The sequence below is a fragment of the Lepidochelys kempii genome, chromosome 1 (genome assembly GCF_965140265.1).
Source record: "Lepidochelys kempii isolate rLepKem1 chromosome 1, rLepKem1.hap2, whole genome shotgun sequence".
In the NCBI taxonomy this organism is placed as follows: Eukaryota; Metazoa; Chordata; order Testudines; family Cheloniidae; genus Lepidochelys; species Lepidochelys kempii.
In genome coordinates this window covers 343,060,627-343,077,066 of record NC_133256.1, presented here as the reverse complement: position 1 = coordinate 343,077,066, position 16,440 = coordinate 343,060,627, and the positions used below count along the sequence as shown (strand labels likewise).

General features: G+C 54.2%; 1 protein-coding gene across 1 annotated transcript in view; it reads left to right on the top strand.

Annotated features, from left to right (window-relative positions):
- PLXNA4 (plexin A4) overlaps nt 1-16,440 on the top strand; it is a 578,455-nt gene that overhangs the window by 504,564 nt on the left and 57,451 nt on the right. The window contains exons 21-23 of the mRNA XM_073328857.1: nt 5,848-6,116; nt 9,059-9,125; nt 11,246-11,392. Coding sequence (XP_073184958.1) covers nt 5,848-6,116; nt 9,059-9,125; nt 11,246-11,392 — 483 coding nt within the window. The remainder of the gene's footprint in view (nt 1-5,847; nt 6,117-9,058; nt 9,126-11,245; nt 11,393-16,440) is intronic.

The window sequence follows — 16,440 nt, the reverse complement described above, 5'->3', positions numbered from 1 at the left end:
ACAGTGGCCCTTGGGATGTCTACACTGTCCATGGGCATGGCACACCCAGGACGTCTGCACTGCCCATGGGCACGGCACACCCACGATGTCTGCACTGCCTGTGGGCACGTCACACCCGGGATGTCTGCACTGCCCAGGGGCACGGCATACCCGGGATGTCTGCGCTGTCCATGGGCGTGGCACACCTGGGATGTATGGCAGTACTTTCAGAAAGGATTGGCAGCACCGAGAGAAGATATATTTTTAACATGTAAAACATGCTCTGTAACTGCATTGCTCTTTGTGATGGGATAACAAATTTGCCACGTTAGTGCTCAGCTTCAAACGCACCCTGGGTTTGGAGGGAGCTCAGCTCTCCTGGTCTTTTTCTGCCCAGGGAACCTCCCTGTTGTGCGGATGAGCAGCAGTGTCCCAGGAGGCTGCGGGTTGGTTCAGTGCATTACATCACTGGTGAGAATGAGTGTGCTGAGCCTTATAATAGTCCCAGGTGAACATCTGTCCACATTGCAAAAAACATTTTGGAGTTTGGCACAGCAGCCAAGCTCTGCTCCAGGGAGACCTGGGCTGGGATAGCTGGGGCGTGCTGCAGGCCAAGTCTGAGGGGTGCGTTGGCAGAGCTCTCTGGCAATCTTGGCAGGCTCTGTGCTTTGGAAAGGTCCAGGCATGGGCTAGCAGGGAAGGCCAGGGCGGAGGTGCATTGGCAGAGCTGTGTAGGGGAAGCTGGCACAGGCTCTACCCTGGACTAAAGAGTAATTGGACGTAGCTGGTGCTCTCACTCCTCCCCTTCATAGAATCATAGAATCATAGAATATCAGGGTTGGAAGGGACCCCAGAAGTTCATCTAGTCCAACCCCCTGCTCGAAGCAGGACCAATTCCCAGTTAAATCATCCCAGCCAGGGCTTTGTCAAGCCTGACCTTAAAAACCTCTAAGGAAGGAGATTCTACCACCTCCCTAGGTAACGCATTCCAGTGTTTCACCACCCTCATAGTGAAAAAGTTTTTCCTAATATCCAATCTAAACCTCCCCCCTGCAACTTGAGACCATTACTCCTCGTTCTGTCATCTACTACCATTGAGAACAGTCTAGAGCCATCCTCTTTGGAACCCCCTTTCAGGTAGTTGAAAGCAGCTATCAAATCCCCCCTCATTCTTCTCTTCTGCAGGCTAAACAATCGCAGCTCCCTCAGCCTCTCCTCATAAGTCATGTGTTCTAGACCCCTAATCATTTTTGTTGCCCTTCGCTGGACTCTCTCCAATTTATCCACATCCTTCTTGTAGTGTGGGGCCCAAAACTGGACACAGTACTCCAGATGAGGCCTCACCAATGTCGAATAGAGGGGAACGTCCCTCGATCTGCTCACTATGCCCCTACTTATACATCCCAAAATGCCATTGGTCTTCTTGGCAACAAGGGCACACTGCTGACTCATATCCAGCTTCTCATCCACTGTCACCCCTAGGTCCTTTTCTGCAGAACTGCTGCCTAGCCATTCGGCCCCTAGTCTGTAGCGGTGCATTGGATTCTTCCGTCTTCAGTCCTTCATGAGGACTGAAATTCTGCTAACGCTAGAGAAACACGCCTGCATAGAGCAGTGACCGTTCAGGCTTTCTTATTTGCCAGCATCTTCCTGGGAAAGGTATCAGGGAGGACAGTTGTTCCTTGCTCCCCAGTCAGGAAAGGGAAGTAGTGATGCAGCTCGGATGCTACTTTGTGGTAACCAGTGGCAGACGTTGCTTTCAATGGTGAGCGTGGGACAACCATGTACCCGGAGCACAGTCGTACCCTGGGCCTTGTCCTGCTCTCCCCAAGCTCTCCTCATTTGGCTTTATAGAATAAACAGTTTCCCACAAACAATGCATTTGCGTACACACAGAGCTGCTTGCATACCTAGGGCCAAATTCTGCCCTCATTTACACTAGCAAACACCAGTGGACTAGAACAGAAATTGGCCCATCCAATGCACTGAGTGCCTGCTCCCATATACACACATACACAGAGAGTGGGGGCTTTTCCCAAGTGCATTGCAGCCAACCAAACCTTCCAGCGCTCAGAAATCAAACCATTTCTTCTGACCCCTTGGACCTCTGGCTCTGTTGCCCCATCACTCAAATCCAGGCACGTTTCTTCCACCTCGTAGACGACAGCAGCACTTCCACTGCCAATCTGCTTTGCTAAAGAAGCCAGAGCAGGGTCTTTTCTGCTACCTTCTTTCTAGTGCCGAGAAAGAGTTAAAGTGAATGAAAAAAACAGACACCAAGCCTTGCCAGCCCGGTGAAGGTACCAGTTGGGAAAAGGCCCCAGCACGGGGCCTATTCAGAGCAGGTTCTCATTCACCACCTTTTTAACTAATTAACTACTTCCAGACACAGCTGAAATAAACTTTATGCTGCTCCAAAATTGCCATGGGATTAGCCAGCATTAAACATGCAAGCAAGCTAATTATTTCCTCACTGGTAGGGGTGAAGGGTTGTGCTTGTTTGTTGGTTTTTGCTTACAGACAGTTTTGCAGTCTGTAATCTCTACAAAAAAATTTACGACTCTAAAAGAGTTGACAGTGAGGCAGTTAAACACAAAATCTGGAAGCGTCAAAGCCGAGACCTCAGTCCATCCGTCAGTCAACAGCACTGATGCTCCATCCTGCAGCCGGGCACCTGGCAGAACGGCTGTCCAGGAGGTAAGGCAGCTCCTGGGAAGCTGCCATTCAGGGTTTAGGTGATGTGTGGAAATGAGCATGGGATCTTTGTCTAGTACCCGGGCCGGGACCATGGCATGGGGTGGGGAATGGAAAATGCAATTCGGCATGGCTCCATACAGGAACATGCACGAGGACTAGACTAGCAGGGATTATGCATGTCATCAGGATTCAGGTTTATCGGCTGAGCTGTGTGTAGGAGCCCAGGAATGGAATTACATGGGGAGGGGAGGCTGAAAATCAGCACTGGGGCACTGGCGGAGCTCTGTGAAGGGGGCAGGATTGGAATAGTCACTGTGATAGGTGAGGATTGAGGTGGGTCGGCGAACTGGAGTGGGGGCTGGATTGTAACAACAGTGCGTGCAAAGGGGAAGGCTGGAGGAGTACAATCAGTCTGAACTGGAGTAGCAGGGGCTGCTGCAGGAAAGGACATCACAGCTTATTAACTTCACGTGGGTAGATACACCCTCCCCTTTAAACATAGCATGGAATGGATAGCTGGTAGAAATGAAATTAATTTGGTAACAAAATGTACATAGGATGACGTGAGCTCATGTGTAAGGAATGAAGGGAGAGAGAGTGACAAGTAAAACAAAACAAAATACGCTGTTAAAAGTCTAATATTTAATCTAGCAAGATACAGGCTTTGTTCCAGGTGGTTTCTCTCACCAGTCCATCTTCTTCCCAGCCATGGCTGATTCCCTCAGTCCAGACCTTCCACAGAAATACAAGGTGTTGACTTCCCTTGTCTTCGTAGGTGAAAGACCTTTGCCTAAGCAGGTTTCTCACCTATATTCAGTTCCAGAGACTTCAACCCCACCTTGGTTGAGGACTCATCTTTCTCAGCACGCAAGAGCTCTGCCATCTTCTGTCTGCTTAGTGATGGATGCCAAAGATGGTGTCTGTCCTTGCTTATATCTTCCAAAGTTAAATGACTTCGTTTCAAGAGGCTGTTCTTCCCTTCCTGTGGGCTTCCGATCCCCACTGTGTAAATGGGGCTTCCATTGTTTCTAATTCCACAGAGCGGTGACATCCCCTCCAGTCTGGGCATACTGTGCAGCCTAATATCAATGAGTAGCCGTAATTCCTTACATAGGGTTAATACAGACATTTCACATGGTATTTATTACTCATTATGCTTCATTAGCTTTCAGAAAAGGCCTCACTCTAGATACTTGTACAATACAGTAATATTGTCAGGGATGGAAGTAAGTTGAGTGACTTACCAGTACACTGGGGAAGGGGAGGGGCCTAGGGCGGTAGGAGCGGGGCTGAGGGGGGTCAGAGCCAGCCCCAGCCCACCCTTCTACTGGTAAGGTAAGGTAAGTGCCCTGTGAGGTAAGTCCTCCTCCTTCTTCTCCCCCCCACCGGGGTAGCAGCAGCAGCCCAGGCCTCCGGGGGCTATTTAAAGGGCCCGGGTCTCCCCTGCTTCTACTGCCCCAGTCCTTTAATTAGCTGCTGGAGCCCTGGGGAAGTGGCAGGGCTCCAGCGGCTATTTAAAGGACTGGGGCGGCAGAGGCAGCTGGAGCCCTGGCCCTTTAAATAGCTGCCGGAGCCCTGCAGCCGCTACCCCAGGGCTCCGGGGGCTATTTAAAGAGCCTGCGGCTCCCTTGCTTCTACCTCTCCGGTCCTTTAAACAGCCCCCGGAGCCCTGGAATAGTGGCGGCGGGGCTCCGGCAGCTATTTAAAGGGCCGGGGCGGTAGAAGCAGGGGAGCCCCGGGCCCTTTAAATAGCCACCGGAGCCCCACAGCCACTACCCCAGGGCTCCAGCAGTGGGGTTCTGGAGGCAATTTAAAGGCCTTGGGGCCCCAGCCACTGCTGGGAGCCCCAGGCCCTTTAAATTGCCCCCTGGGGAAGCCGGACTGCCCCAGTACGGTGCACCGGCTCTTGCTGGTACGCCGTACCGGGGCGTACCAGCTTACTTTCACCTCTGAATATTGTCTACAATCAGTTGATTCAGTTGCGTATCACTTTAGGTTCAAACCCCCCCCTGTCTTTATAGATCAGGAAACCTTTGAAATGGAGTCTTCTGAAAAGTGAAACCCAGCCCAAGCTCCTCTCTCCTGCTGGATGTACACTCCATCCTGTTTCCTCCCCCACTTGTCAGTGTGAGGTTTGCCTCCACCTCACATTAGCTTGATGGGTCTGTTCACTGGTTATATGTAAATTGAGGTAAACACACATTCCTTTATTTGGGATAGACCCGTTTAACAACTCCCCCTGACATAGCTGGTTCACACACACTTCAGTTATTATGCCAGCATATATTCACAACTCTTAATACCCATCATGTACGTACCTGATGCAAGAATATTAATGATCAGTGATGCAGAATCATAGAATATCAGGGTTGGAAGGGACCTCAGGAGATCATCTAGTCCAACCCCCTGCTCAAAGCAGGACCAATCCCCAATTTTTGCCCCAGATCCCTAAATGGCCCCCTCAAGGATTGAGCTCACAACCCTGGGTTTAGTAGACCAATGCTCAAACCACTGAGCTATACTTGATAGTTTTCTATTGATATCTTGCCAGGCGTATTTTGTACAAAGAGTATTTGTGTGGAGGGTGTGAATACAGGTGTGTTTAGTGTCACAGTTGGCAGGAACCAAGTGGCAATGGGGTGGAGTGCCTGGGTAGGGGCGGGTTAGTAGTAGCGGGCATGGCCTGGCCCCTCGTTACAATGCTGTACATTGTTGCAGCGTGACCTTGTCAGGCCATGGAACCCTTGCTTCGCACAGCAAGCCCCATTCCACGAAGCAGTGACTGATAGGGGAGAGTTAGTGGCTTGCACCGGAGCTGGCTTTTTTTCCCCCTGGGGGTGCTCCACCCCCCCGCTCCACCCTGAGGCCCTACCCCCATTCACCCCCCTCCCCTGAGGCCCTGCCCCCACTCCGCCCCCTCCCTGGAACCCCTCTCCCCCAGCGCCTCCTGCCAGCCGCTTGCTGCTCCCCTGGCCACCCCTAGGCCCACCAAATAGCTGATCAGTGGGCAGCCCTGGGGGCCGGACCCACTGTGGCTGGTGGGTGCTGGGCACTCCCTATTTTTTCCCGTGGGAGCTTGAGCCCCAGAGCATCTGCAGAGTCGGGGCCTATGGTGGCTTGAATATGAAGGAAGCCATTTTTCTCTTTTCCCCATTTTTCTCTTTTCCCCAGGTCCCTGGCTATCGGCAGGAGCGGGTAGAGAAGGGCCTAAAGCTCTTTGCCCAGCTCATCAACAACAAGGTGTTCCTGCTGTCCTTCATCCGCACTCTGGAGTCCCAGCGCAGCTTCTCCATGCGGGACCGTGGCAATGTGGCCTCGCTCATCATGACCGTGCTGCAGAGCAAACTGGAGTATGCCACTGATGTCCTCAAGCAGCTCCTGGCTGACCTCATTGACAAGAACTTGGAGAGCAAAAACCACCCCAAGCTGCTGCTGAGGAGGTGAGTCACCATCTGGCAGCAAAGCATTTCCTGGGTAGGGTGTGCACACAGCTGCCCCCCTACTAGCAGCATCCTCCTCTCTTTGGTCCTCTCCCCTTCCCTGAATTTCCTTCTCAGCAGCAGCTCCCACTCTTGGTCCTCCCCAAGCACTAAAATAATCAGTGAGTAAATAGATAATGTTGATACTGAGGTGTCACCATTGGGGTTTAAAGTTGATCGTCCAATCAGATGATGAGTCATTGTTTCAGGCTGCTTGCAGACTCAGGCAGTCCTTCCTGCTTCGCTTAAACTCAGGTCACATCTAGAAGGTTGTTTCTGCAGCCACAAGAGCTAGAAACTGACTTCATTTTTTAAAATGAAAGCAGGATGATCTAAGTATGTCATGCAGGACATATAAATACCCACCCATGAGCCAGATGTTTGACAACCCCTAGGTTAGTGTATGTGCCTCACTGCCTACTACTAGATGGCACCAGAACTGCTCAGCTATGTGTCACAGTCCCTGTTCCGATATGAGCAAATGAAGAGTCTCCTTCAGCTCCAGTGATAGGGACTGCATCTCCATTCAAGCACTGACTTTAGGAGCACCGGGATGCAAATTCTAGATCCCTGCTGTGGCTGCCAAGTCCTGAGAGGTGCCAGTGAGCCTCCACGGTCTGGGTCAGCATGTCTGCCGGGAGGAAGGAGACGGTCGGAGGGGGTTTCCTATCTGGTGCTAGCTGGTAAAATCCCATTGCAGCATCTCTGTGACAGTCCTGCAGGTGCTAGATCCATAACTGAATAAAGAGGCGTCAGGATCCCCAGAGCTGGCCAACACGTCATGTGGTTTTCTTTATCGATGTGGACCTGGATTGGTGACATTGGGCTTCAGGGCTGGGCCATATAATGCAGGATGGACACTGCCCCAGGGTGCACAGCAGGCTGCACCATCAGGCCATGTGGTGCAGTGTGGGCACTGAGCCATGCCACAAGCTGTGCGCTGCACGACACTCGCGAGGCACCAGGCCACAGGATGCTCTGTGAGCATCAGGCCATCTTTGTGCTGCAGCACCAGGGCCTTTGAAACTCAGGGAGCAGCAGGCATCAGGGTGTGATAGCTCAGTGGTTTGAGCATTGGCCTGCTAAACCCAGGGTTGTGAGCTCAATCCTTGAGGGGGCCATTTAGGGATCTGGGGCAAAAATTTGGGATTGGTCCTGCTTTGAGCGGGGATTGGACTAGATGACCTCCTGAGGTCCCTTCCAACCCTGATATTCTCTGATTCTATGTGCCATGAACACAGGTCATGTGAGCACCAGGCTGCATGACACTCCATGATCATGGGTCATGTGGGACACAGCAACCAACCGACAGGCTAGTGGCAATCACTGAATGAAGTGGATGGGCAAATCAGGCTGATTAGAAAGGGGGAAATCTGCACACACAGCCACCTGGACAGCCAGTGGCAGTGGGAAAGGAAATACAGAAAAGGCACTGGGGAGTTCCCAAACTAGACTCTGAGGCTGGCAAGGGCTTGTTATTACAATACAGGAGGGGTTTAATTTTAAAAGGGACATGGTCAGGTCAGACTGAGCCTGGAATTTAGGGCCTGCTTTCACCCCCCCTTGGCAAGGCGAGAGGTATTCATGGGAACGGAGACATTCAAATGGGGACAGTGTTAAATCTAAAACAGGCTCTTCAGGGAAGGGAGATCTTTAATGTGTGTTTGCACAGCATTTAGTCCAATGGGGCTCTGGTTTGAATGGAGGCTGCTTCCAGAATATAAAGACACAGGAACAAAAATGCAAACCCACTCCCCTGCTATGTTTGCCATCCAGACCCCCCGCATCTTGCTTAGGCATGAAAAGCAGGAAGCAAAACTAGCTAGAAACCAAAGGAAACTGTCGTGGGGCAATGAGGAACACCAAGAGCAAAGAGGCCGCATCAAGAGAGACAAGGAAATTTTGTTGGTTCAGCAAACTTGTGTGTCCAAACAATGGACAGAAAGGGACCACACAGAGACCCAGCTGAGCATCCCTAACCGTGCTGGAGTTATTCTGGGTTCATACCGGTCTAACTGGCGTCAGAATCTGGCGCTGAGGTTTTGACTCAGTCCCTACCCCGGCAGAGCTCCCACTGAAGAGTCAGCATGGGTTCTGCTTGCATATGGACCGACTAGTAACAGAGTGAGAGCCCCAGGACTTGCCTCACAATTCTGAAGAGGCCTTTTATTGGCCGCAACACAGTCAACAGATCCAGCTGCCCTGATAATCAGCGACAGGTGAATTTCCTCCACTGGTTTGGATCCATCTTAGGGATTTATTTGGCCCCCATCACCGCAGTGTCTGAGCACTTCACAATCTTTAATGTGTTTCTTCTCAAAGGCCCCAGGAGGAAGGGTGGTGCTATGAGCCCCACTGTACAGCTGGGGAAGCACAGAGTGGCTAAGTGACTTGCCCAAAGTCTCACAGACTCTCCTTCTTCCTGATGGGTAATCAGAATCTTATGGACAACCCAGACAGTGACTTTCCTGGAGCTACACACATGGGGCACTTGGCCCCTGGAGCCCTCCCAGTTGGACATTTCCAGGATATCCTTGTGTGTGTGATATCTCACATAGTATTCAGGCAATTTCAATCCAAGCCAGAAAGTGCAGGGCATGGCGTGTGGTGGGAGAGAAGTTAATCCAGGCTTTCCCAAACCTGGATTTGCGGTCATTTTGGTGGGTGGGAAAAGATTCCAGTTGCTTTTCATTTAGTCCAGTCTGGTTTGCTCATCCCAGTAATAACCAATGCCCTGCACTTTGCTTCAGTAAGGGGACGGCAAGCTGCTTTCATCCCTGTGCTCTCCTGTGCTTGGCCCTGACTTGCTCAGACACCTCTTACACTCAGCAGTAAGCTCCTTCAGTCTGATCAGCACGACTAACCATCTCCCATTCTCTTTTTGCTTCCGGGGGTGATTGTAGGACGGAGTCTGTGGCAGAGAAGATGCTCACTAATTGGTTCACCTTCCTGCTGTACAAGTTCCTCAAGGTGAGAGGAGGTGGCCCACCTAGGCATTAGACCACATCACTCATGGATGCTTTGGTGGTGGGGGTGGCCAATCTGTGCTGGGCACTTTCCAGACATGTGAGAAAGGACAGGCCTGCTGCAAGGCACTTACTTCTGAATGCTGCGGGAAAGGGGCAGTAGGAAGGCGTGAGGGCTGGGTGAGACCAAGAAGAGGTCAGGAGGAGGGAACGCTGCTCAGAGCAGCTGGCTGGCAGGTTTTCTCTTTGTCGGCAGGGTACACGAGATGGGTCCCTGAGGGGTGTTTCTGCAAGGACGGGGACCCCGTGAGCAGGGGAAGGAGCACATTGCAGCAGAAAGCTCAGGCTGTGTGCTATCACAGCCCGTTCAGAGTGCAGCTGTGACCCCACCAGACCCTTATCCTCACTGGCGGGACCTTCTGGATCCAGTGGCTGGTGACGAGAAGACCTTACTGTATCCTGGTTTTCAAAGGCAGGAGAAGATTGTCTGTCTCGGCACTTTGCCTTAATCTGGGCCAAAGAGCAGCCACCATGGCTTGTTTGGTAACTCTCATACCAGGATCCTCGCCAGACCTTCTTCACCCTGGGCTTAGACCCTTCCAAAGGGCAGGAGGGGAGCATGCTGCAGCCATGATAGCCTGGAGCCTCTCCTTCTAGTCCTGAGCACAGCACAGACAGAAAGCCGTTTCTGACAGCTGGTCTAGGTGGGAGGAGTTGGCGGTTCTCAGTCTGGTTCTCTGTCCATGTCACTGGCACCCTCACCTGCAGAATTGTCAGGAACGAGAGGGCCATGGAGTATGAATTTCAGTCCCACCCCTAACAGGGTTTCCTCTCGAGTAGGGCTGATGCAGTGGAACCTTGTGTGCTCTGTAGGTGGTCAAGGCATTCAGTGTCCAAGACACCAGCCCTGAAGTCACTAGGGAGGAGGAGATGGTATTGTAGCCTTGGTTCCCATGCTGAGACTGCCAGCAGAGGTGCTCATTATGATGTTGCCTTCTGAGATCCCCCTGTGCCTCACCTGGGCCACCACCCTAGAGACAGAACCCACTTGAACTTCAGACATGGACCTGAACTTTCCAGCACACGTCAGATTCCTCATCCTTCCAGCCACTCCTGGGCAGGATGGGGACTGACCAGCTGGAGGCAAAAGGCTCTGTATCCCAATGCCATTCCCCTGAGCCAGCCAGCCACCCCCGATGCACAAACTCTCCTAGCGGGAAGGTCTGGAAGGTCCCTGGAAGGTAATTTCAGTAGCTCCTAGTACCAAACTCCCATTTTCAGATGAAAAGAGCGGTTCAAACGCTGTGACTCACTAAAGCTCTTTTTTTATAAGATATATTTTCCCCCACCTCAGCTTCTTGTCTTCCTGCCTTAGCCTAAACACCAGCCTGATAAGGGCACTAGACAGCACATGGGAGCAATATAGGGCAGGCAGATTAGCTAATTAAGCGGCAGACAGGTGTAGTAGGTGAGAAAGGGGCCACTTTGCTTTGGATTATTAACTTGTTTTCTCCAGGATTTACACTAGAGGATGGTGATCTAGCTCATTGATTTGGGACAGACTGCTAGAGCAGAGGGGCAGCAGTGCAGGGAAGGTGGAGGGGAAGGTAGAGGGGATGGAGGGGAAGCAGTGCAGGGAAGGTAGAGGTGAGGGAGGGGATGGTAGAGGGAAGGGAGGGGAAGCAGTGCAGGGAAGGTAGAGGGGGATGAGATTGTGGAGGAGAGGAGATGGAAGGGAGCGGAGGGTGCGAAGGGGAAGGGAGGAGCGGTTTGAAATTGGAAAACGAAGGAGTTGGATGGAAGTGTCAGGGAGAGAGCAGCAGTCGGAGGAGGGTGGGAATGAATGGGAAAGGGGTGAGAGGTTGGGGAATGGAAAGGAAGGAGAGAAGAGGCGAGTGGGCGGGAGCAGAGAGGATGCAGGCTAGAGTCACCCTGGCCGCAGCTTCTCTCCTCCGCTCTCCAAAGCCCAGCAGGAGACGGTCCCCCCTTTAGGGCTGGGCTTGTGCTGGGTGGTGGGTGAGGCCTGGGGGAACTGAGCTCCTGGCCTGGGAAGCTGGCAGGTAGGAACCGATGATCTGCGGCATCGGACATCACCCGGTTTCCCTCCCTCGTGTCTCCGGGCAGGAATGCGCTGGCGAGCCGTTGTTCTCCCTCTTCTGTGCCATCAAACAGCAGATGGAAAAGGGCCCCATTGACTCCATCACTGGGGAAGCCCGCTATTCGCTGAGCGAGGACAAGCTCATCCGGCAGCAGATTGACTACAAGACACTGGTAAGTGCTCAGCGCAGCGGAGCCTACAGGAGCCCCTGGGATCTGCTGGGGAAAGTGTCTTCCAGAAGATCAGTGGCCAGGCTGCTGCCAGTTGGACAATTGCCATTTGTACTGCCAGAGGGACACAGCCTTGCTGGACCAACATCTCCTCAGGCAAGGGTTGGGAGGCATGGTGTGCAGGGATAGCTGGCAGATCATGTGTGGGCCTGGCTGTGACTCACACAGGACCATGTGTGTGTGAAGAGAATAAAGGAAACAAGGTGGGAGGAGACAGACCGTGGGGGAGGGTGGGGGCGGCATTTGTGGTGCCGAGTGAGGGCGTGAGATCTGAGCTCCAGACCAGGGCAAGTGGCCACACTGATGTTGGTTCAGGATGATGTATGTTCAGTAAGCCTCAGTGGTACTCTCCATCTGCTGCCAGTCCGATGGCCGCATTCTTTGGGCACCAACTCCACAAAGGCCGAGGTTACACTAACAGCCACCCCCAAACTGCAGTGCTCGGGTTCCTGCAAAGAGAACACTGCGGGCGGCCTGTGCTCACAGCACGGCAGAATGAGCTTGCAAATGGAGCTCGCAATATGCTTTTTGTGTCCCACCGTGTCCATCCCCCACAGCCAGGCTCACAGCTTCCTACGCACCTCTGAACCCACTGCAGCACGGCCCTGGCATCTCAAACCTCTGGGGGGGGCCTTCCAGCCCTCCCTCTGAGCTTCCACCGGCCTTCTTCCCTACCCTCCACCTCCACTGCTCTCACCTCCAAAAACAGCCCTCCACCCCTAGGCGCAGGGCTGCTTTCCACCCATCTGCCCTGCCTACCAACTCCTCCCTGCCCTTCCTCAGCCGAGCCACCAAATCCTTCTCCCTCTCTTGCTCTCACCCGGGACCTTTCTGCCCCTGCAGCCTTCAGCCAAACCTCCCTCGGAGCAACCCGCCCCTGACTTCTGTGGTGCTTCTCTCAGAGGATCTTGCAGTGCTCCGCCCCAGGACGCTGGCATTTCGCTGACGCTGAAACTGCGGTTAATAGGTAGCAGCAGTGCCCTCCGTCCTGCCTCCTCTGCCTGGCCGCAGCTTCTCTCCTCCGCTCTCCTCTCTGCCATCCGACCGATGCTCCTCCCCAGTCCCGGGCCCAGCTCATTCCCGCACTGGGCAGCCAAGAGTGCAGAGGCTCCTGCTGCGGCCTTCCCCGTGTGAAGTCCCCACAGCCTCGCAGCTCCGCGCGTTTCATTTGCTTAGGACGTATGGAGAGGGGGCAATTCCTCTTCCTCTCTCCATCTGTGCGTGTGTGTTTGTGCCGCACACCTCATCCCCTCCTGCCCGCTCCGGCTCCAGAGGAGGACTATGACTGGTGTGCAGGGTTTGCAATGGGGAATGGAGATGTGTCCCCTGTAACGTAGTGACAGCCAAGTTACTGCCTGGCTAGTTTACGGTTCGTGCAACGAGTGCTGCCAGGGAGAAGAGGAGAGGGTCAGAGTTCCAGATCTCCTGTACGATGAGGCCACAGGAGACAGGCCACAGCGCTCCAGGGCTCGAGCCGCCACGGCAAAAAATAGGAGGGTGCTCTGCATCAACGGACTGAGGCCCCGCCCACACTCCACCCCAAGGCCCTGCCCTCGCTCCGCCTCTTCCTCTGTGGCCCTGCCTCTTCCCGCCCCCGCTCCTCCTCTTCCCGCCCCCGCTCCACCTCTTCCCGCCCCCGCTCCTCCTCTTCTGCCGAGGCCCCGCCCATGCTGTGCCTCTTCCCTCCCCTGCTCTGCCTCATCCTCTGTGGCCGCGCCCACGCAGCACCTCTTCCCACCCCCGCGTTCTGCCTTTTCCTCCATGGCCCCACCCACACGGTGCCTCTTCCCACCCCCGCTCCACCTCTTCCTGTCCACGCTCCACCTCTTCCTGCCCCCGCTCCTCCTCTTCTGTCGAGGCCCTGCCCGTGCTGTGCCTCTTCCCTCCCCCACTTTGCCTCTTCCCTGGTGGCCCTTCCCGCCCCCATTCCTCCTCTTCCACCAAGGCCCAGCCCCTCCTCTTCCCGCCCCCACTCCTCCTCTTCCTGCCCACACTCCTCCTCTTCCTGCCCACACTCCTCCTCTTCCGCCAAGACCCCGCCCATGCTGTGCCTCTTCCCTCCCCTGCTCTGCCTAGTCCTCTGTGGCCCTGCCCATGCTACGCCTCTTCCCTCCACCCTCCACGGCCCCGCCCGTGCTGCGCCTCTTCCCTTCCCGCTTCTTCCCTTCCCGCCCACGCTCCACCTCTTCCCGCCCACGCTCCACCTCTTCCTGCCCTCTTCCTACCCCCGCTCCTCCTCTTTCACCGAGGCCCCGCCCGTGCTGTGCCTCTTCCCGCCCCCGCTTCTTCCCTTCCCGCCCACGCTCCACCTCTTCCTGCCCCCGCTCCTCCTCTTTCACCGAGGCCCCGCCCACGCTCCACCTCTTCCTGCCCTCTTCCTACCCCCGCTCCTCCTCTTTCACCGAGGCCCCGCCCGTGCTGCGCCTCTTCCCGCCCCCGCTTCTTCCCTTCCCGCCCATGCTCCACCTCCTCCCGCCCACGCTCCACCTCTTCCTGCCCTCTTCCTACCCCCGCTCCTCCTCTTTCACCGAGGCCCCGCCCGTGCTGTGCCTCTTCCCGCCCCCGCTTCTTCCCTTCCCGCCCACGCTCCACCTCTTCCCGCCCACGCTCCACCTCTTCCTGCCCTCTTCCTACCCCCGCTCCTCCTCTTTCACCGAGGCCCCGCCCGTGCTGTGCCTCTTCCCGCCCCCGCTTCTTCCCTTCCTGCCCACGCTCCACCTCTTCCCGCCCATGCTCCACCTCTTCCTACCCCCGCTCCTCCTCTTTCACCAAGGCCCCGCCCACGCTCCACCTCTTCCGCCCACGCTCCTCCTCTTCCGCCAAGGCCTGCCCGTGCTGTGTCTCTTCCCTCCCCTGCTCTGCCTCATTCTTTGTGGCCCTGCCCGTGTTGCGCCTCTTCCCTCCACCCCCCATGGCCCTGCCCACGCTGTGCCTCTTCCCTCCCCCGCTCCTCCTCTTCTTGCCCACGCTCCACCTCTTCCCGCCCACGCTCCACCTCTTCCTGCCTTCTTCCTGCCCCCGCTCCTCCTCTTCGGCCAAGGCCCCACCTATGCTGCTCCTCTTCCCTCCCCTGCTCTGTCTCGTCCTCTGTGGCCCCGCCTGTGCTGCGCCTCTTCTCTCCACCCCTGCGGCCCTGCGAGCAGCGGGTGCGTGGGGAGGGAGCAGAGCGGGGACGGGAAGGCGCGGAGTGGGGGTGAGGCCCTGGTGAGGGGTAGAGTGGGAGCGGGGCAGAGCAGCCACTCTGGCATAATTAGTGGAGATAAAGGGCAGTGGCAGCTGGTGAGGGAGATGGAGCAATGGGGCAGGGCAGGAGCAGTAGAGGAGGCGAGCTACTTCAGGGGAAATGGGGGTATGGAACTGGAGGGCAGCAGTGCCCAGGGACAACACATGTGGCGGTGGGAGACCGAGGGAGGGGGCACGCCAGGTGCCTGACATGGGAGCTGCAGCTCTGCCCAGCAGCTGTGCAATGGGAGAAACTATGTGATGTCAGGGCTGGGGAAGTGAAGAGGGCAGGCATGGGGATGGATGAGGACAGGTGGGGAGCTGCAGGCCTCTCCAGGAAGATCAGCTGTGTGTGAGCAAAGAATTTCAGCAGACTGGTGCTGTCAAGCCATTGAGCAGAAGCTGGGGTGGCCCCCTCTTTAACATCCATGGTCAGTAGCAGGTCATTTCCCTGATGTAGAAACACCCAGAGATCAGTGACATCTTTGAGTAGCTCCCAATGTGGTGCCTAAGTGGTGCATAGGAATTAAAGGGTTAAGGACAGGAGAAGCAGCTGATTCAAAGCAAATAAGAACATCCTGGAATATGGAATCTAAAACTCAAGCCAGCCCTGAACAGAAGCATTGTTGAGGTCGGGAAAAATTCTGATAACTTTTCCAAAGATCGTTGGTCATTATCATCTCCAGAATGTCCATGAAATATCCAGTAGTTGCTCTAAGTTGCCATACTGTGATTTCTGAGATACCACAGTTATTTCGCAGGAACACATCAGAATTGCCATAATGGATCAGACCCAAGTTCCATCTAGCCCAGTATACTGTCTCTGATGTTGGCCTGTACCAGCTGCTTCAGAGAAATGTACCAAAACCCTACAGAAGGTAGTTATTGATTTACCTACCCCAAGGGAGAGTTTCTTCCTGACCCCTGAGAGTGATTGGGTTATGGCTTGAAGCATGAGGTTTATATCCCTTACTGCAGTTGTTTTCCTATTCTGAGTGTAATACTGCAGTAGTTTCACAGTGCTGTTAACTGCGGCCAGGTGTTGGCTTTTAACAGTGACTATTGTATATCGGCTCCTAACTAGGATAAACAGGATGAAATGGAGTGGGGAATACTGAGGCTGCATATCGAGTATAACTTAGTGACTGGAGGACCTATTCACCTGTGGAACAGTCTCCCAAGCAACATGGGACAAGCCCCATTGCTTTAGACTGGAGAAAGCAAAGAGAATGACCCTGTATTGGCCAGTGTTGAGATAGACTCGGTGAGCTCCATCCCTAGCTTCTACAAAAGCCATCCTGTTGTAGAGCCGGTTCACACGGCATCTCAGTATTGTGGCCCCTTCCTCCCTTCACATCCATTCTTAAAAGTATTCCACATGAAAAGTCACTTCCCATTTACCCTGCTGAGGAGTTTAGCATCAAGGTTTGCATTGCAGAAACTCAGTGTAAAGCTCTATCACAGTTTCTCAAAAGGAAAGCCAGACTTTTCCCCCCAGTAAACTACAGAACTCCCCCACATCAGTCTAAGATTCATAGCCTTTAAGGCCTCATCTAACCTGACTGCCTGCAAAACACAGGCCAGAGAAAATCTGAGCCACAGTTCCTGCATCAAGCCCATGACATGAGTCAGAGCATCTCTTTTTTCCAGTCTTGATGTAAAGACTTCAAGTGATGGAGAATGTCCCTAAGTAAGTTGTTTCAATGGCTAGTTACACACACTGTTAAAAAAATTGTGCCTGTTTGTAGCCTGAATTTGTCTAGCTTCAG